Source organism: Stigmatopora nigra, chromosome 2 (assembly GCF_051989575.1).
Source record: "Stigmatopora nigra isolate UIUO_SnigA chromosome 2, RoL_Snig_1.1, whole genome shotgun sequence".
Classification (NCBI taxonomy): domain Eukaryota; kingdom Metazoa; phylum Chordata; class Actinopteri; order Syngnathiformes; family Syngnathidae; genus Stigmatopora; species Stigmatopora nigra.
The window spans coordinates 18,336,757-18,358,429 of NC_135509.1; the positions used below are offsets into that span (position 1 = coordinate 18,336,757).

At 37.9% G+C, this 21,673-nt stretch overlaps 2 protein-coding genes across 2 annotated transcripts in view; both read right to left on the minus strand.

Annotated features, from left to right (window-relative positions):
• Window positions 1-1,367: 1,367 nt before the first annotated feature.
• On the minus strand, window positions 1,368-3,712 carry LOC144182856 (ras association domain-containing protein 10-like). Its single transcript, XM_077710288.1, has one exon. The coding sequence runs from the start codon at window positions 3,409-3,411 to the stop codon at window positions 2,038-2,040; it is 1,374 nt and encodes a 457-aa protein (XP_077566414.1). The 5' UTR covers window positions 3,412-3,712; the 3' UTR covers window positions 1,368-2,037.
• A 3,744-nt stretch (window positions 3,713-7,456) lies between these two features.
• LOC144187722 (transcriptional enhancer factor TEF-1-like) overlaps window positions 7,457-21,673 on the minus strand; it is a 36,538-nt gene continuing 22,321 nt past the window's right edge. The window contains exons 3-12 of the mRNA XM_077710639.1: window positions 19,517-19,581; window positions 18,085-18,147; window positions 16,795-16,926; window positions 16,561-16,610; window positions 15,087-15,148; window positions 14,371-14,495; window positions 12,362-12,535; window positions 11,200-11,340; window positions 9,980-10,132; window positions 7,457-9,907 (exon numbers count right to left, since the gene is read on the minus strand). Coding sequence (XP_077566765.1) covers window positions 9,794-9,907; window positions 9,980-10,132; window positions 11,200-11,340; window positions 12,362-12,535; window positions 14,371-14,495; window positions 15,087-15,148; window positions 16,561-16,610; window positions 16,795-16,926; window positions 18,085-18,147; window positions 19,517-19,581 — 1,079 coding nt within the window. The 3' untranslated portion in view covers window positions 7,457-9,793. The remainder of the gene's footprint in view (window positions 9,908-9,979; window positions 10,133-11,199; window positions 11,341-12,361; window positions 12,536-14,370; window positions 14,496-15,086; window positions 15,149-16,560; window positions 16,611-16,794; window positions 16,927-18,084; window positions 18,148-19,516; window positions 19,582-21,673) is intronic.

Consider the following 21,673-nt stretch of genomic DNA (forward strand, 5'->3'; position numbering starts at 1 on the left):
AATATATGCTCTGATGATTAAAGAGAAAATCTTTTTTTAATCCGTTCGCCAAATATTTAAATATTTAAATATTATGTACACTGAATCCACCCCATTCATTGCAAATTTAGGTGGTGGGAGGCTGTAAATTCAATGTCTGTACTTTAATTGATACAATTCAAACGAACAAAGATGCCTGCATGTTCGGACAGCAGAGAAGGTGAGGTCAAAGTGACCTGACCCTTGAAGACATTACCCGTGGGCAGTGTGCAGGTATGTTACCACAAGGTAACATGAGCCTGCAGGAGGAGTGAATTCACAACTCTTTCTGGTTGTCATGATCAGAACAGAAGCCCATGCTAGAATGATGACGCAGTAACTATTACACATAGCTATATTTGACTAGCCTACACACATACTCATACACGCTTGAATTCAAACTCTTTCATTGTGGCTGAGAGCTAATCTATCTTTTTATTTGTCATTAAATCAAAGTAAAAAGTCTAGTCTAGTCTATGGAGGAGAAAACTGCTATTTAAATGTTTCAGTCGTGTCACTCATCATTCAAAAAGCCACACTACAAGCTCGTGGTTTTGCTGTTTATTTCAACACATACAGGCATGTGTAATTATGTACTAAAATGCAACCAAAGCTGAGTGGACTGCATACTTTAGCTTAGTTCATAGGGAGCCTGTGAGTTGGGGATCTAGAATCAGTCATAATGAAAGAACTACATTTTCCCATGTTGTCGCCTGAGTGAGCCAAAAAATGGCCCTTAAATTCGTAAAAGTCACCTGATTTCATAGGAAGCAGTATATGGTGTTATAAAGGCTTTATTCCGTTGCTGTTTGGTGGCAATGACGTTGTGCCATGGTGAGACCCTTCCCCCTTAACAACATATTTATTATTCCTTCCTACTTGTGGTATTAACTTATTAATAATTAATGACATGGCTTTCAATTGACTGAAAACAAAATCCTTTAACCATTACAGTCATTTCTTAGTGACTATGGGATCAGATATTTAAAAAAATAATCCCTATGGAGTCCGGTACAGTATTTATCTGTAAACTGATAAATAATGATCCTTTATGAATTATTGGCAATCAACTTATGTTTAGTTTTGATGGAACAACCCAAAATCCAAACTCAATGTGTGAAAAATCTGTTTTTACAAGGAATGGCTAAGCAGATAGCTGTAGACATACTGTCTGTATTTGTATATTATAATTGACAACAAACTCTGAATTTTTATTAGATTACTATGTCTTGTGTGTCTTTTGTCTGTCTTGCTAAGATAGCAAGATATTTCCCGAATATGGGATGAAATAAAGTTCTAATCTAATCTACTTGCTTATTTTTGCGTTGTTGGCTGGCATAAACAGAATGTGCATAAATGTGAACTTATAACTCAGGAGAAAAATATATGAATTTAGAGATTGAGATAACTCCAACTTTCTGTCGTCACGTTAAATGAGTATCACACTGTCAGTTTAACAGAGAACATTGACTGGATTTCATTTCATGTGGGTGTCAAAATTCTTTTGTTGAGGTCACCAATGTGTTTAGTAGTCTGGCTCTTATAGTTCTAAAAAAGGTTTATAATCCTAAATAAATGTGTACACACTCATAACAAATGAATGGCTCACTTTTTTTGAAACCAGAGTTGAAGAATAAACATATTTTATTGTATTACTTATATTAGAGATGTGGTAACAAAAACATGCTTGCGGTATAACAAATTTCCATGCTGAAGTGAGGACAATGTTGTTGCATATTTTAACAAGAAATGTGCTGTAATCGTTTTTCTATTTTAAATAAGTAATTTGGCAGGCTTTCTCAAAGGTTGGTGGTCTGGCACCTGTGATTTAATGTGTTTCCAAAGTTTACGTTCTAAGAGTTGATAAAATCCTGAGAAGTGTTACTTTTTTAAACTCACCTCAGTCAAACATGACATTGGCAAACTACAACACTAAATGTACTACTTTACATTGCATTACAGCATGTGGCTTGAGTTGCTATGCTAGCCCTGCCGACGTTTTCTTTCATGTAATCTGGTTCACACCAAAGATTCACAGACGGGAGGGTTGTCAGAGTCCTGACTGTGCATTGAGCTCAGACCCGTATCCGAGTCCTCGTCGTTGATGCTGCAGGTCTTTGAAAGACCTCGGGCTTGCTCAACCCAAATGCTGCTCTTCTGGGCTACCGCACTGTCATTTCCTTTCGCTTCATTTTTCTCATCATCATTCTCCAGGGCGTCCACACCTCCCAGTTCCGTGTCCGTCTGATCAATTTCCATACTTTCCACTTTGGCCAGTAGCTCCATCAGTTCTGTCTCCTTTCTCTCCCAGAGATCAAGACTCGTGTCCAAGTCCCCTCGAATGCCGTCCAGGTCTGTTTTGAGTCTCAGGCCGATGTAAAGGCTAGTGTTCAGCTGTGTTTTGATCCTCTCCTCCTCTAACACCACCTCCTGTCCAGCCATGCATTCAGAAGGAGCTGACAGGCGCACCTCCGATACCTTCACTTCTTCCCTTCCTGTCTCCACCTGCCGACGTTCCATCCACCGGCGGTTGAGCTCCTCCTGGATCTCTGCGGTGATGCTCTCGACAAGCGCCTCCCGTTCCGTCAACTCCTCCTGCAGACGAACGACCTCCTCGCATTTGCGCGCATATTCCTCGAACTGGGCCAGGGATTCCGGAGTGACTTTGCGAGGACAGTCCTCCGGGGACAAAGAGTCATCCAAGTAAGTGTCCTGTACATAGTTGACCCCGTGCTTCTTCACGCGCTCATAGTGCACCTTGGATTCAAACCTTTCGATCTCCTTATCCAGCTCCTTGAGTCTTTGGATCTGCTGACGGATGGTGTGATCCTGAGAAAGCACCAAGTGGACCAAAGTCTCCATCTTCTCCAAAGAGGTCTTATCTTTTCCTGGAGCTTGTTCTTTCTTTTTGTTCATCTTATCCAACTTTCTAAAAGCCTTTCTCACAATACGCCTCTGCCTCTCCTGGGACATGTTGGCGGCCGCAATAGGCCAACAGGTCCTAGAGGCGGCTCTGATCACCCCGCCCGGACCCCAATTTTCTCGTCGCTGGATCACCCAAGCCTCAGCACTCCGGGGGCCATTGTTGGGAAGCGACGCATCACTCTTGACTAGGACGAAACGGACGTTTTCTTGCTCGTCCCCCCAGGCGCTCCATAGTCGAAGAATTTTTGTCTTATTGGGTAAAATCCTTTCGAAGCCCCTCCATTTCTCCACCACACAGTAGGACTGAGGGGGTCCGGATAACATCCCTGCTGAAGCTCCTTGCCGCAGGTTCTGGTCTTCCAGCAGGACTTGGATCACATCTCCACATGTGGTCCTCTTACTGAGTCCAGAGACCAGCTTCTCTTCCTGGCAGACCCAAACAGTGACCTTCCCTTCTTCAGGCTCCATGTCAGTGAACTTTCATATAACTCCAGATATCCTAGATAAAAATTGGTCCAGAAAAAGGTGTAACTCAAAAGTCAAGTGTGTTTAGTCACCTGAGGAAAAAGAAAAAGTGAAAAGGCAAAAGTGAGCACTGATAGAACGATGGTCGGAGCTCGTCTTGAAAATAAGACCATCCATGTCTTATCCTTTGTCGAGTAAGTGCGGTGCTTCCCCGCTGCGTGGACATCGTGTCACTCGGACCCCGGTAGAAAGGGGGAAAAAGCAGCCAAGAGGAAAGAACACGCTCAGTTGCTTCCTTGTGTCATGTGTGTTTGTGTGTGTGTGTGAGGGAGAGCCGAGGAGGCGTTGAGAAGCTTTGAAACACGCCCCCTCCATTCCGAGTGCTCACCCCCCTCCCACAAAATCACGTGCAAAATGAGAGAACTCAAATCCTTCTAATTAGCTCATAGCTGAAAAAGTCAAAGTAAAGTTTTAATCTTATAAAAACCTGAGTCCATGACCCAAAATGTAATATCCACCAATGTGGACGCCAGGTTACTATTGTACTGACATTAATTATTTTATCATTCCTCATTATAATATTTTCTATATCATTTGTAACGCTTGGTGGCCTGGCGACTGACTGGTTTGAATCCAGGTCGGTCCATCTGAGTGGAGTTTGCATATTCTCACCGGGCCTGTGTGGGTTTTCTCTGGGTACTGTGGTTTCCTCCTACATTCCAAAAACATGCATTGGCCCCTAAGTATGGGTGTGAGTGTGAATGGTGGTCCTTCTCCTCGTTCCTTGCGGTTGGCTGGCCACCGATTCAGGGTTTCCCCTGCCTCTGGCCTGAAGTCAGCTGAGATGGGCTCCAGCACCACTCGCAACCCTTGTGAGAATAAAGCAGTTTAGAAAATGAATGAATGAACGCTTTCAGTGCCCTGGGTTACTGCAGAGTGCAGCTATTCAAAACTTGACACTCCAGACCTATAAATGATCATTTTGGTTATTAAAAAATCTGTCTGTTATAATATCTTTGAATTGTTATATTTTGTATTTAATGTAATTTGTACATGGGTATGAATGAAAGTAGAGTATTACACTGTTGGAAAACCGGTGTGAGAGTGGTTAGTTAGCACATAGGCTTCACTGGGGTCGTGGGTTCAATCCAGGGTAGTTCTTCACAGTGCGGAGTTTTCATGTTCCCCTTGTGCTTGCGTGGGTTTTCTCCAGGTATTTTGCTTTCCTCCCAGATCCCAAAAACATTAGGCTGTTTGAAAACTCTAAATTGCTCCTTGGTATGAGCATGCCATGCGATTGGCTGGCCACCGATTGGCCTTGAGCCCCTAGTTAGCTGGGATAGGCCCCTGCACCACCCGCGAACCTAGTAAGGATATGTAGTTCAGAAAATGAATGAATGAATAATACACTGATTACAGCCCCAAGTAACACTAAAAAAGTTAACAGCTTTGTTCCTGTGCGTTATATTAAAATATTTGATGCAAGTAATCCGGGAGGAAACTGTGGTCAAATCTGCAATTAAAAAATGCTCTATCTAACACTTGGGAAATATAAACTGTTGTTTTTTTTATTGGAAGCTAATAATTCTGTCCTCAAGTGTAAGCCTAGGCAAATTTATGTTTGGTGGTTATAATTCTGTTACAACAGCAAGGTTTTTTAACTCAAACTTGCCACGTGTGGGTTATAAGGTATGTGATTGCAGTCTTTCAATAATTGTGGTTAAATGAATATATACACACACACACACACATATATATATATATATATATATATATATATATATATATATATATATATATATATATATATATATATATATATATATATATATATATATATATATATATATATATATATATATATATATATATATATATATATATATATATATATATATATATATATATATATATATATATATATATATATATATATATATATATATATATATATATATATATATATATATATATATATATCCCTATTCTTTTGTTAATGATTTCAAGCTTAAATATGGTTGAAAAATCTCACAAAATTATTTATCTGCCCTGAGAGCATTTTTTCAATACCATGTGCCATTGGTCTTTTTTTCTGAACCTCTTTTAAGAATCTGTGACGATTGTTTAGAGATAACTGCTTTGAAAAACATCCACGATCACATTTCACATGCACACATGGTCAGGTTGGTTGCATGTGCACAAAAGAAGATTTGATCAGAAAGATTTGTTTATGCCAACGGTGCATCTGGGCAGTGTGATAACAGAGACTATTTTTCTAATCTTTAAACTCATTTCCCGTGAGGTCACTAAAGTAAAGAAAAAAAAACAGAGCTGCCTGCAGACACAGCGTGACAACAATTTATTTTAGCTTTACTCAGTAATGAGTAATAACATGAGTTAAAAGTACAATACAATAGATATAATATTGTTTTTTCAGTTGTTTCACTCTGATAAAATTCAATACACTCGAATGTGTTGAGTGTCATTTTTTTCCACTTTAAATGCAGTGACTTGACATTTGCATGGACTATTAAACGGGATTTTTTTCACTTTAAATGCAGTGACTCGACATTTACATAGACTAATTGGGTTGCAATGACAAATAGGTATCCTATTATCTGGCGCCCTCCAGTGTTAATAACGACAACTGCATTTCCCTTTGGGTCAACTATATAAACGAATTTTGACATTTATAGAACTCATATATGGAGCCAATCCTGGTTTACCCATTTTGACTCATCACCCCTCATCTCATTTTGTGAACCGTTTTATCCTCATCAGGGTCACGTGGGGTGCTGGAGCTAATCTCAGCACAAGGAAAGGGACAGCCCTGCCCACTCCCACCCATACCTAGGGGCAATTTAGAGTGTCCAATCAGCCTATCATGCCTGTTTTTGTGGGAATGTGGAAATCGGAGTACCCGAAGGAAACCCACGCAAACCCGGGGAGAACATGCAAACTCCACAAAGGGGGAACGACTTGGACTTGAACCCAGGATCCCACAGGTGTGAGGCCGACGGATTAACCACTCTTCCCACCGGGCCGCCCCCATTTTGCACCAATTTTGCACCAATTTTGCACCAATTTTACACCAATTTTAACCCAATTTTAACCCATTTTTTCCAATTTCTAGATTTTTGTAATGTTTGCAGATAACTTACATAAAATGTTAACTCCATTCCAAGTAGAAAATAATTATAGGCTCTTCTAAAATTAGGAGAGTAGTTAAAAAGGTCAATTTTTCAAATTTTAATTAACCTAAAAAGCATGTTTAAGGATGTCTGAGTATGCCAAAGCACCCGTAGAAAACTCACAAAGCCTTGTGGTATAATATGCAAAGTCCATGCAAGTCAAAATGTGAACAAACTTTTGTTTTTTCTCAACAGTGACGAAGACAACCTAACACTTGCACTATCATTGGTCAACAAGTAGACTTAACTAAAAATTGTATCCATCATTAGTCTATTCTGACTAATAGAAACACTGTTTACGATGGAAGTTGATGTGGAGAATTGATGATCCGTTTATTTGTTGTAAAACAATCAAAGTAGTTAATTAAACTAATCATGATCATCATGATCATACAATCCAAGTGTCATACCGTGAGCTCGGATAGGAAATGTAATTTCAAAGTTTAAATTTAGTGTCTTTCAAACATTCAGATAAAAAACAACAATATTTGAATCTGAGGTAATCTTTATATTTTTTTCATTTAAAACATGGGACTGAAAAAAACTGCTCCAAAATATTTTATGTTTCACAAAAAGAACTAAACCAGCTAACTACAAATACCAGTCATAGCCTAACCTGCATGTTTTGGGGATCAAACTGGGAGCAAACTGGAGTACCGGGAGAAAACCCACGCAAGCCTGGGGTAAACATGCAAACTCCACAATGTAAAAACCGACCTGGGATCGAACCCTCAACCCCAAAACTGTGAGGGCGGCACACAAACTACTCACCACAGATCTAACAATAAGTAACCGTCATTCTAATAATAATAATAATAATGATAACAAAGAATATAAAAGATGAATGACAAAAAAAATAGAACTGGCCATTTATTTGAAAGTGATAGCATATGCATACAAAGTCTCTACAAAGCTAAAAAATATCTAACATACTTTAGAGCCATGACGGAAAAAGGTTACAATTTACAAAGCAAAGATCAGACCCTGTGCAGTACCAATAAGTATGCCACTAGCATTTGGATTCTCCTACATGTACTCTCATTGCAAAATAACCTTGAAATTATAGTATCAAAGATATTAACAACACTTGTAATAAATGTTATTGTCACCTTTATACAAAGCACCTTAATAATAATAAAAATAATAAAAATAAAAAATCTCCCATTACTCATACGATGATGGGAAACAAATATTCAAGGCCATTCGGGAACTTGTTAGAGGATTTTTGTGCCAGTAAAGTTCTAAATATCCAAAGACAATATTAATGACACACAAATATCATTCACAAACATACATAGGTAAACTTTAAAAGCCATTAAAAATATTAAAAGAAAATTCACCACTTCAGTAGCGGGACTCCAAAACATAAAAACGAAATGATTGAGGATATTTTCTCATTAATTGGTCCCAATTAGCAAAACAGTGCTAACCAAGATGAAAGCAGTGACAAAAATGAGTGTTTTGACTTTTTTTGTTACATATATATAATCAAGTAAAAAAATAATCAGAATACTAACTGATCATTTCACTGCTATTCATGTTAAGCAAAATCTGCATTTATAGATTGTGATTTTCTTTCCAGTTGTGTTGACAAAAATTCAAGTTTATTAATACAATTTTCATTGATAGAATGCCAGCATTTAGACACATATTTATGAATGTGCACCATTTGGTGTTGACCCAGCCGAAATATCAGTGCTATTAAATCTCCATGCTTAAAATATAGTGGTTAAAGGCCATTCAGTGGATTAAAATATAGACACAGAATACAATTTTCAATTCACTTACATTAAAACGTGGCTCCAAACATTATTTTTGAATGAGCTACTATCCCATTACAACAAGATCAGTACACAAACTCAAACACGTGTGTGTATATAGTGGGAGCATATATGCTGCAATGCCAAATGACTGCTGAAGAAAGACTTCTATTTTAATTTTCAACCTGCTACAATAAAATGACCATAAGAAAACATTATACATGAACCCAATATTGCAGTATTAAGAAAAGCCTTACTCCCCTAAAGAACAAATTGAACACTGACAGAAAATATCACTCAACAGAATTGTGTGACATATAGAAGACACTTTAGTTTCCAGATAAAGGCACTTCATGCCATTTGGCATGACCAACCTGTAAACATCACCTGCTACAATGCACAACATTTGGTTCATTTCATAAATGTATTCTGGAATTTAACAAACTAAGAGAAAATAGTACTGCCTTTAAGGGTTCCGTGGGTTCTAGTTGACAACTAACAAAAGGTGTGGGGGACAGAAATAGAGGCACATAAGCAGTAAAGGAGCGATATGAACGGTACCAGACATTTTTTTTTAGTCTCTATAAACATCTAAGCTGGTAAACACGTGTTAAAGCTCTAGTAAGCTGGTGTAAATCAACTGAACACCTTCTATTACCATCTGCTTTGAAAACAATCTCAATTCTTCTCCCATCTTGCTAACTGTGGTCAATAGTTCCTAAAATTCACAGTGCTTTCCAAAATATTTTGAAAATATAGCCATCTTTCACACAGTCAGTATGTTGAAATCAATTTAGTTTTACAAAAAAAATGTACCTGAATCTGTTTTGAGTTCTTATTAACATATACATTTTTAGATAGTATTACTGGACTTAGTATGTATAAATCGCCATAATAATGTCCCAAAGATTTTTTGTTGAGGAACAATGAAAACGGCAAAGAAAAAAACGTTTTTTCTTTGGGAGTTTTTTTTTTTTTGTGTGCAAGACTGCAGCTCACACAATTTACCATTGCTATTTGTACAAAACAACCTGTCTGTATTCAACTATATATATTTAAATATATATATTTATATATATCAATGTAATGATCTTGCTCTAATTATTGATGATACACAGGGTCTGAACTTTACCACACACACACACACACACATAAACAACATTTGATTTTGTTTTGTTTTCAAGTAGGTGAGCAACACGAGACAGAAAAGAAGTGGACTTAAATGCGAGGGACATTTGATATGAATTCAAATGACTCTTACAATATTTGTGACAATGTAGCAACTAAATTTCATCTCCACATGATATTGTCTGCTTCAAAGACACTTTTTTGTAGATTTCACTTGGAGACATTTCACCACAAATGTCGCATTCGCATATCAAGAAAAGGCCATGTGTGTGTCTACGTGTGTGCACGTCTAAAGAGTATTGAGTATTATTCCTTTATTAGACGATAGATGTGGTGCTGTGCTCCGTGTTCGTTGTTCGACACCTCAAACACACATGCCATGCACAGCAAGGTCTCCTGAGTGTCTCTGTTGCTCACGACCTAGAATTCCCAAAAATGAACAGCCATCAGAAACATATCCTTAACACTATCAAAAGTGTGTTGGATGCTCACCAGCAGAATAGTGAAGTTTTCCAGTACGCTGTTCATCATGTATTTCTCTGGCAGGTGTTTGAGCTTGTGGATGAAGTTGATCATGTATTCGCACATAGGAGAGCGACTGATTCTGTAGATAAAATGGCCGTTTTCAAACCTGGCGTACTCTGTCTGCGGGAGGAGACAAGACATGATTGGTAAAGACAAGATCATTCAAGGGAAATACATCAACAACACCTGTGCCCATTTTCACCTCTGTAATAATGGACTGCATTGCCTACTGTGTTTGTGTGTGTATATGAATTTATATATGTATATGTGTGTAAATATGTATATGTGTATATATGTATATGTGTGCATATATGTATGTGTGTATATATGTATATGTGTGTATATATGTATATGTATATATATATATATATATATATATATATATATATATATATATATATATATATATATATATATATATATATATATATATATATATATATATATATATATATATATATATATATATATATATATATATATATATATATATATATATATATATATATATATATATATATATATATATATATATATATAGAGAGAGAGAGAGAGAGAGAGAGAGAGAGAGAGATGTCATGTAACACGCTTATTTACTTATTTACAATCATTAATCTTATCTACAATGTCCCTTTGTATGTGTTTTCACCTCCTTCCTACTACAACAAAGTGAATTTCCCGAGTATGGGATGAATAAAGTTGAATCTAATCTAAAACATCGTTTTAATAGTTTTTTTTTTACCCAATCTTAACTGGGTCAAGATTCAAAATTAAAAAAGATATGATGTCCATTAAATAAAGGCTGTAAACCCAATCATTTTTAAAGGAAGAAAGGATTTGCACATTTTCCTGAAAGTTGGAGTGTTGTTTAATAAACATACAGGTATTCAAATAATAAATGTAGTACATCACTATCAGTTTTAATTGTAATTAATTTTTGTAGATTTAATTTATTAACTTCAAAACTGAACAAGAACTCATGAAACAAAAGCCAGACTAAAAAGATTCAAGATTACGCTCTTTCTATATTTTAAAAATTGAACCTTAAAAATAATACAAACATAACATTGGTTAATGAGCTGAACTCAAGAGTTCAGATTTTCTCAACTCTTGGTGGACACTTCTTTTTTGTTGAATGAATCCACCCAAATGTGGTGTATTAAAATACTGAGTAAATTCATTCTTACCTCCACCTTTTCCACAACCTGCTTTCCAAAAGAGCAGACCTTGGTGGAGCACGTGATCGTCATGTTTTCGGAGCTTTCATACTGGCTAGTGACACCGTAGAAGGCCGCTGGGTCATCTTGTACATTATAATTCAGGTCAGCCTACCATAATGAAAGCAAAAGGAAAGAATGTCATGAAAATGCACAAAAAACTGAGTCTTCGTCCATCGCCCAAAGGGTTTCATGAAATAAAAGCTTATGTGCGTGTGTGTGAAAAGGAAAGAGCCAGGTTCGAGACGACTGAGTACAGTAATCCCTCGAGTATCACGACTTCACTTATTGCGAATTCATTACATTGCGATATTTTTCCGCTATTAATTATTCTGAAAGTTTGCAACCGGAAGAAAGCAAAGTATAAATGCCGCTGCGTACACGCAGGCCTTTACTGTCCCCTGCGTCTAGCGTTTAACATCGCGTACAGAGAGTGAATTCCAGCTTTCTTTGTTTGGATTTTACAATTATACCCCACCACGAAAAATGACTCCAAAACGTCTAGGACCACCCAATCCTTTGACTTTCATTTTTGAAAGACAGGATCCGAATCAATTTAAAAAATGACCAGGTTTTTATAATGTATATACGTATTATATATATCACACCTCATCTCATCTCATTTTTTGAAACGCTTTATCCTCATTAGGGTCGCCGGGGGGGCCCTGAAAAGATTTGGATTACTAATTTGAAATTAACTATGAGTGGCCTGTGAATTTTCATGCTTAAAATTTGATCTGGTCTGATTTAGTTTTACACTTTTCTCAACCTTAATTTACTAAATGCCCTACAATTGGCCCATGCGTGACCCAACCAGGGTGTGACCTACCTCCCTGTTGCCGGTTTTTTACTGGAATGGGCTCCAGCTCACCCCCTAAAGATAAGCGTCTTGTAAAAAAGTATTACAATTAAAAATTAATTATTTAGTTAAATGTTGAGTCGCACAAAATCACAAAAAAATAACATTGATCTAAAATATTTGCCCTCTCAGCCATCATTTCTTACAGAATGACATAATTGTGAACACATTTTCAGTAGATCTGAAGAATGAAAAATAAATTGGGTTGGGAATGCAGAAAGAAATAACCACGAATTTGTGCATGCAAGAAGGAGAGTTCAATTATGTACTCACCCAAAATTTGATGAGATAGAAAGCATTTTGAGGACCCTTGGTAAACAACTCTTTAAGCCCGCCCTTCTTCTCTGGGAACTTGTCATAGATCTGCCTGATGTCTACACACTCCAACAGAGGGTCACTGTAGGTAGGATTGCTTTGATTGATGTGCACAAATAGGTGTTTGTTGTACTGTGAAATAGAGAAGAAATATTAAAACATTAAAAAAAATAGAACAGAAAAGTCCACACTCAATTTGCTAATTATTGCCACAAAGCCTAAAATTCAACAATGTTCTTCCTTTGTATTTTAAGGCATATAAAGTGGTTCACAAAAACACAGGTAGGAATTAATTTAGATTTAACGAAATGCTTTCAGTAAATGAAAGAATCAAACATTAATGTAACGATTCCTGTTGAAAAATAAAATGAATTTTTCTTTCTGCGATTGAAGAGATATGTAAATCTATTGGAATATACAGGCTGTCTAAAGATTCATCAAGACAGCGCTGTTTTTTCTAATTGATGTGTTGGCTAACCTCAACACATGTTATCTGGATAAAGATATGCTTTATATTGCCTAGCACCCCTGTGCACTCATTCTGACCCCCTTGGTTAGAAGCAAAATTGCCACAGACAAAATATCTTCACTGCACAGGTGCATGTGAATTCTAAAATATCTATCGGTTCATTCTATATAATTTAAACACTGCACCTGACTATAACTGGCACATGTTAAAGTCTTATTGTAGGATATTTACAGAGAGGTTACACAGATATACCTGATCAAAAATATCTTTATTAACCGAATAAAGACGCATCAACGCGCCAAGATATGCTGTCCAGATTCATACGGTGCGGCTTGTCACTCAAAGGACCGAGACACCACAATTCTCATGTTTGTTCCATGTGAAACCATTCGGAGAAAAAAACAAAAAAAAACACCTAACTTTAAATCGAATAAAAACGTCTGCCAGAGATACGACAGGATTGGCTCGACTTTCAGCATTATCTTTGATGGCAATAAAAAAGAAGGAGGAAGGAAAGGAGGATGGATATTGTGTACAGGTATACTCAAGGATTTTTGTGAGTAAAATATGGCTATATTCCTAAATAATATTTCAATTGTATGAGGTTATTATTGACTTATTATTATTTTTATGTGTCGCAAGCTGTATGTAGCTGCAGTAGATGTTTTATAGCCATAAAAAAGTTTTTGAGGGTTGGATTAATTCCGACAGCTGAAGGTGTCGCTAGGAAATTCATAGACCGCCACTGGGCAACGCCTAACGGCTATTTAAGTTGTGTCCGTTTTACAGATTTGGAGGCCATCTTCACAAATTTCTTGATAAATATAAGCCTGTTTTTTTCTGCCAAAGATGCCCCCTCTCACCATGTTAGCCAACCATGCGCTTCATAGACTTTTTTTAATCCATGCTTGGATTATTACCGTAACTGTAGAAAAGAATAAATCCGAATTTGAGATGAATTAATTTCCATATTTAAGCCCCTGAATGTGAATCTGATTGCCAACGCAATTGAGGGGCAGATTCTGTAGTGTGAGCTTCGCGGAAGGAACATAAACATTGTGAAGCTTTTAGACAGCACGTGGATGGTGGAGTAAGAGAAACAAGTTAAAAACCATGATAAATTACTAATGTTAAGTTTAACGTCACGACAAATCTGAGACCTTCTATCCCTACTGTGTGTTTATGTGAGTCCTTCCTGAATATTCGACAAAGTGTCTACATGTATCCTGCTAAATTGTTTTGTGCAGTAAAGAAGCAAACCAAACAAAATCGACAAGATGAATGCCAGCTGTCTGTGAGTGCAAGGCAGAAAAATGGCCCTGAGTTCACAGTGTGGCAGCATGACGGATAGACTGAATAGAAAGAGTGTTTAACAAGGTTGCTTATATGTGGACATAAAAAACATTGGCTATTTGTCATCTACTGTGTATGTGTACGTATGCATGTGTGCGTGCGTGTATGCGGGAGGGGATTGTGATTGTCTCGTTGTAATACTTACTGATTCTTGGTCTCGTTGGGTTTCCAAAAACGACGAGAACTCCACCAATCTTAGTTTAGTTGTACCAATAGAACGACCTTGCCACGCTGGTTCTCTGTGAGACTCTGCTGCTGGACGCTCATAACCTGAACAACACAAAAAATGGATTCCTCTGAATTAGAACTTTCAAACATCCAATCCTGTCTTACTTAAACCAGATTTCTTCAACCTAGCTCGGCACACATGCAACCAATTCATCCAGGGAAGTACCGATCAAGCTTAGTCAAGCTTTGTCTTCGAATTTCACTTGCATGTATTTTGCCTACTTTCTGAAATAACTCACAGAGTGAAACCAAACCAAAATATAACATGGGAGCAAATAAAAATAAAATACACACATACTGTGAAACCTGTGCCTTCCCTCTTATTCAGCTATGTAAAGTAAATGTGCACTGGCTTGAAGTGCCACAGTTCTAATGATAACAATAGACACTAATGATGGTGGTATTGCATTAACTTTAAACTTACTGACTGCATGTACATTTTATGAGGCTAAATTAATGACAATAAATGATCTAAGGAGGTAGATTGACCCATTACGTTGTACTCAGGGACTTCCAACAAGGCAAGCCTCCTGGTGACCCGGAACAATAAAAAAATACTCCCCATGCAACCAAGAAGGAGGACCGCCTGCTCGTTTCAAAGAAAGGAGATAATTGTGGTGCGGCCCCCCTCACCTGTGATTGTGGTGGTCCCTGCTGTCTGCACTGAGTAGGCTTGCTGTGAAAACGGCTTGATGCTGACAGAAAAAGACAGGCGGGAAAGGACAGTATTAAAAGGCTGAAAGGACATAAGACACAGCATGGCCAGTCACATTGTATCCGCATTGTACTGAAAAGAATTACAGTGTGTTCTATGACGAGGAGGAACACTTGCAAAGGCACAAGGAGGTCAAGAAGGTGTAAAAGCTATGAAAACCTAACCTAAAATCAGATCCTCATTACTTTTATGTGGTCATGTGATTTAACACAGAGAGGGTCAAATATATCTACATGAAATTGTAAATTAGTTATTCTTTTTTGCTATAAAAGCACATATTCATACCGGCAGCAAAGAATGGAGGCAAGGAACAAATTCTGTGATGCAAAGTAACTCTTGATAACCAGAATATTGTGTCGTAACTTTCTTTCAAAACATATTAATTGGCTGGGATCAAACCATTAACATGCTAACAAGTCATCTTCCTTGTTGCATTAGAAGCAAATCCCGACAAAAAAACAGCTGTTATCTAACGGTACGTCGACTTGATATTAGAAGAATACAGATTGGCGACACATGCCGCAGCAGAAGGAGCAACACCTCGGTACCGCCGGAGGTCTGGAGCTGGACTAAATTGCTGGGAGAAGAGGCAACGCTTCTGACCAACCATTCCATCCTGGGATGGGATGGAAGAGCTGTAGGCCCCTAACAGCAACGGAGTCAACATTTTCTGCCCTGCTGCTGTTTTCTTTAGCTTCAGACTACTGAGTAACTGTGCGGATAAGCTTGCAAGAGCGTATTCTCCACCTTGGTCACAGTCTGCAGCAGTTCCCCATCTCGTGGAAGACTTCTTGTGTGTGGTTCCAGTTTTTGTCCAACTTCAGAAGGTCTTTTTGAGTCCGACTCAGTTACCACTACCAAAATGGCGCTGTTTAAGCGGCAGCCGGCGGCCACGGTAGCTCTGTCCACTCTTGTTTTTTGTGTTTTTGCTGCTTTTATGTTTTAATGATTTGATGATTACATTTACTTTGATTTGCTTTGTACTTGTGCTTTTGCTTTGCTGTTCTGTGGGGTTCCAGTTTTTGTCCAACTTTACGCCTTTTTGAGTCCGATTCAGTTACCGCAACCAAAATGGCGCTGTTTAAGCGGCAGCCGGCGGCCACGGTAGCTTTGTCCACTCTTGTTCGTTTTGTGTTTTTGCGGCTTTTATGTTTTAATGATTTGATGATTCCATTTACTTTGATCTGCTTTGTACTTTGTGCTTTTGCTTTGCTGTTTATTCTGTCTAATCACCCTCTTGCTACTGCCACAATGTAATTTCCCGAATACGGGATGAATAAAGTTATCCAATCCAATCCAATCCAATAAAAGGTTGTTCATTTACACTATGTTATAATGCACAATGAAAACAGTGATAAAGCTTGAAAAAGGACAGTACATAGCATGACTTACTCTTCTGAGGCGGAACTTGACTGTCCTCCAGGGATCATCCCCTGCCACAGCTGCAAATTAAGCACCATTAATTCACATAACACGGGGTACCATCAACACAATAAAATTCTCGTGTGAGTCACAATTTAAAAGAGAGATTTTGGAAGAGCGTACTGCTCTTCATATTGATTCAGTTAGTGTGGATCTTGCGGGTGCGTTATTATAAAGAACAAAGTATGTTTGTTAGTACGGCACCTGCGTGTTGCCCGCAAAATTGGCCCGCACAATTCCCGGCAGTAGCTTGCTGTGTATGGCAGTGGCTGAGACAATCTGAGAAGAGGACATGGACGAGATGCTTTGTAGCGCTTTTTCCTTGGCACTATGATCCTACAATGCAGAAAAGGCATACAGAAAAACAACAATACAGTAAACAAAATAATCAACACATTTCTATTTAAAAGGAAGACTATAGTATATTAGGTGTGTTATTCAGTGTTTTTATTTAAAAAATGTTTAAAAAATGGAAATTAATAAATCTATAGTACAACTATTTGCATTGAAAGACGTAAGATTGCAACTGTGAACCAATAAAGGGATACATGTCTAAGGTTACATTATTCCGAGAATACAACTTGATACATGTTATAAGTTGTTAAGAAGAGCCAGTTTTGCCACAGAAATGCATAAGGAAAAATATGTACAGTAATACCTTGAGATACGATCTTGATGCGTTCCGAGACAGAGCGCTGTCAATTTACTCGTATCTCAGATCATTTTTTCCCCTAGGAATGAACTAAATACAAATTAATCCTTTCCCAAGATCTTCAATACTAAAATGTGAAATTATTCAGTAAGGACAGACAGTAGTAGCATCTTAATGCGGAGGAGAGAGAGAGACCTGATGGCGTTGCGCTCGTAACATAAACTTTAAATGTAACTTAATTAATTTAAATTACTATACACAAACACTTAAAAATACATTTTAATCATACTTTACACTAAATTTAAAACCTTCTTGTGCGATAACTGAGGCAAAGATGTTGTCGATGTATTCCACCACGACGTCAGAGGCGGAGCTTACTGATTCACCATGCTGAATGTTGGTTTTGCCGGTGTCTTTTTCAGATGTTTACTTTGCTTTCAATTAAAAGTAAATTCCACTGGCTTTAAAAAAAATGCAACCTGTATGGCACAGTGCTCGTAGATATCTTCACACAAGGGAGATGCGGTGAGAAAGATACAGCGATGCAGTTCTCATGAGCAGCCTATAGCATACCCGGCCGCATCGGGAACCGTTTGTTATGCCTCGTATCTCAAGGCAAAAATTTGCTCGTAATTTTCCTCGTATATCAAAATGTTTGTATGTTGGGACACTCGTATGTCAAGGTATTACTGCACAGTAACCGAACAGTACCCTTCATTAGTATGTTCTGATTCCTTAAGTGATGCAGTTACTCTACCCTCATAAATCAGAAATCGTGTTGTTTCCCACAAAGGATGAATAAAAATAAAACTTAGCATTTAAATAGCTCTTGGGAGACCTACCTTTATCTTGGACTGGAACTCCCTGGATTTTCTTCTGGCTAAAACTTGTATGTGACTGGAAACCTATAAGCGGTATAGAAGAAAATTGAGTACATCAGAATGCAAACAAGTACAAAAGAATTAAGGAGAATCAGAAGGGATGACAGGGAGCAGGGAGGAAACAACCAACAGTGTGTTACCATGGCTATGAAAGGACTCTTTCTTTCTATGCAGTCACGCACGCACAAACACTCATCCCTCTGACAACTACCGTTGATCTATGAGCATCAAATGAGGGACAACAAAAATATTTAATAAAAATTGACTAAGCCTGACGTATTAAAATGTTGTCATATCCTGTTTTAGTATATAACTGTTAGTCTCAGAATTGGCAATCACAGTAAAAAGTAGGACATGGAATCACTTATGCTCACAGGTGATTGGTCTGAATATTCACTATCAATGCTTGCAAATTTATCCTGCCCTGACATGCTGTTTTGGTCAGAGGTTTACATACACTTGTGAAGAACATAATGTCATGGCTCTCTTGAGTTTCCAGTTATTTCTACAACTCTGATTTTTCTCTGACCAAAATCCCATTAAGAACTTGTAGATATTGCTGAAGAAACAAGTCCATGTCAGAAAGTCATCAAATTCAACTGAATTGCATCAATTCTGTCAAGATTCAACCAGAAGCTTGTGGATGGCCAAAAGCGCCTAATTGAAGTCAAAATGGCCAAGGGACATGTTATCAAATATCAGCGCTACTGTATGTATATTTTTGACCGAGCAGATTTGATCACTTGTTTTCTGTTCACCCATAATAAAGTCATAAAAGAACCAAACTTCATGAATGTTTTTTTGTGACAAAGAATTATATGTTCCAATCACACTATCAGATAAAAATCCAAGTTGTAGAAATAACTGGAAACTCAAGAGAGCCATGACATTATGTTCTTCACGAGTGTATGTACACTTTTGACCACAACTGTATATACACACATCTTCCATACCGCGCATTCTCGAAAGGGTTACAGAACTCTAACTCAGCTGAAATGGGTCGAAATTCATACCACAGAGAGAGAGACAGACAAACAACCAGCCGCAATCACAATCATAGCGCCACCAGCAGAAACCGAGGCCGCGCCTGCTCGCAAGTGTAAGTATATGTATGTATACTTAATTTCCTTGTATGGCATTAAAATTGATTCAGCATTTAAAGACACTCAGATTTTTCTCCATGTCCAAGCAAGCAGCTGAACAAAACATTAAAAAATGTTGGAGTTATTTTTATATTAAGTACTATACAATACATACACCGTACAAAATGAACAATACCAATTACTTCTTAATTTTGAGCAGTAAACCCACATTCTATCAAGCAGATGTTAGTAATTAGATTTTGTTTTAAAAAGGAACATGATTAAATTGAAATAAGCTCCTTTATTCATACCTGTTTCCTTGTCCGCGTTTTTCCAGTGCGGAGCTTGATGTATCTTGCTATTAGTTCATTTCGACCTAGGAATCAAGCAAAACAAAATATTTATTTACCTTTTCTTTACCAACACTCAAAATTCAGCTGACTTTACAAATACATCACAATTTAGTCGCAATGACCCAGTGACCTTGTGTTCTAGTGCCTCAAATTCTGGCTTAACCTCTGTAGACTATTACAAATGCAGCACAGACATAAAAACACACACCTACACTCATGTGCATATAATCAAGGACCCCACAATAACATTAGCTGTGGTCCTGAATACACATGACCCAACAATACAAGCATTCATGCGGACTGGCCACCCCCTGATAACCACCAGACCAGTTGTGACCATCTTACATGGGTGCACATGCTTGTGCGCACACACACACGTACATACACTTTGACAATACTAAATAATTAATTCTGTTGTATAGGGAGCAGAGCATGGCCTGGCCAGCATATACTAGTACAGCCCCAAAACCAACTCAAATAGGCCTTAAATGTTCATAGAGCATAAGGAACATGTTTTATAAAGTGCAATGTATTCTTTAAGAACTTATGTAACATGATAGTTATTTGCACATTAGGACATGTGGGCGTTGTTTGCTTGCTGTACTGCAAGACATTCAGATGAAAACCCCAAATCAGGCCAGCTGGCTAACTGATGATGGTCAAGATCAGCACAAAGCCAAACCTCAACACAGAAACCAAATGCCTCACAACAATAGCCTTAACTAACTAGCAGATGGTGGAAGTGTGTGTAGATGTGTGCACACATGCATTTGTGTATTTTGACCAATCACACTCTCACTGAGATGGGCAGCAGACAGCTTAGCCTGATACAATCTATAGCTTTCATGCAGGTGCTTTCCTTCCAGCAGTCAAATGCTACGTCTCACAACAGAATGCACAGACATACTATGTACATGTACGCACATGCACGACTGGCAACACACACGGACACAGAGAACAAGTCCTGGCTGCGCAGTCTGACATCTGACTCCAGAGGGGCCAGCTGGTCTTTCTAGGAGGCTTAACGGTGAATTATCATCCTTCACTAACCCTGCGGCACACATCTCTCTCTATAAGCCCTCCCTCTTTTTAAAACTCTCCAACACACGCACACATACCCTCCCTGGGTCGAGCCATCTTCTGTTCTGGTTGTTCCCGTTCCCCTCCCCTCTCCCACTCCAAGTGAATATACTAGTGCTCCCTCCCCCTTCCTGTCTCTGCCTCCTGCTGTATTGGCCTAGTCAAAGACTTCAAGGCCAAAGTCAGATGGTCATTAACCGTGACCAAAAGAAACCTCAGAACACGCCAGTATACCGCATCCTAAACTGCAGAATGACTGTGTCTGACAAAATACGTCCTATTAACTTCCTTAAGGATCATAATTGGGTACTCACTATATACGTAGTTGCTGCAAAATAATTGGCAATAGTATAAAGTTTGTAGCTCTGACATGATGTTGACAAGTGGACTGCACATTATATGTAAACTTGAGTAAGAATATGTTTAAAAAAAGGCACAAGTAAATAAGTTGAATGCACTTTGAGGAAAACTGTATGCAGGTACAGGTAATGATATGCTTTATGCAGTTACCGTACTCAAGTCACAATTTTGGTATTGTGACCACAGTGCTTCAAATTGAACTTTTTTTGTTAAGTACTGTTCAGTTGTATTTAACTTTATGATAATTGTTTTATATGGGTTTCTTTTTGTACATGTACTTTTTGGGGCGAAAAGGCACATCATTGATTTTTCCCAAGTAATTACAGCACACATTATAATCCAGGGCACTTTCTGTATGAATTGTGGTTGTCCTTAATGATCTCGAACCTAATTTGTTGGAGGACAATGGTATTACACTGCTCCGTTAAAGTGTTCAAGACACATATTCATCAAACAATAAAAAAAATACTAAATACACCGATAAATGAAACAAACTAACACTTAAGAGTCTGAAGGTTGTTCTTGCATGCCCTTGACTGCCTACTTAGAACCCAGACACTAGTTCTGTAATTAAATAATCGACTTTGATACAAAGAGTAAAAAAATGGCTCCTTGTATGGATTCCACACAGAGTGAGATTTGAAGCCTCAGCTTCAAAACTATGAAGACAGTCAA

Bases quoted from the DNA above. Each gene is read 5' to 3' on its own strand.
- LOC144182856 (XM_077710288.1), bottom strand. From the start codon at position 3,411: ATGGAGCCTGAAGAAGGGAAGGTCACTGTTTGGGTCTGCCAGGAAGAG.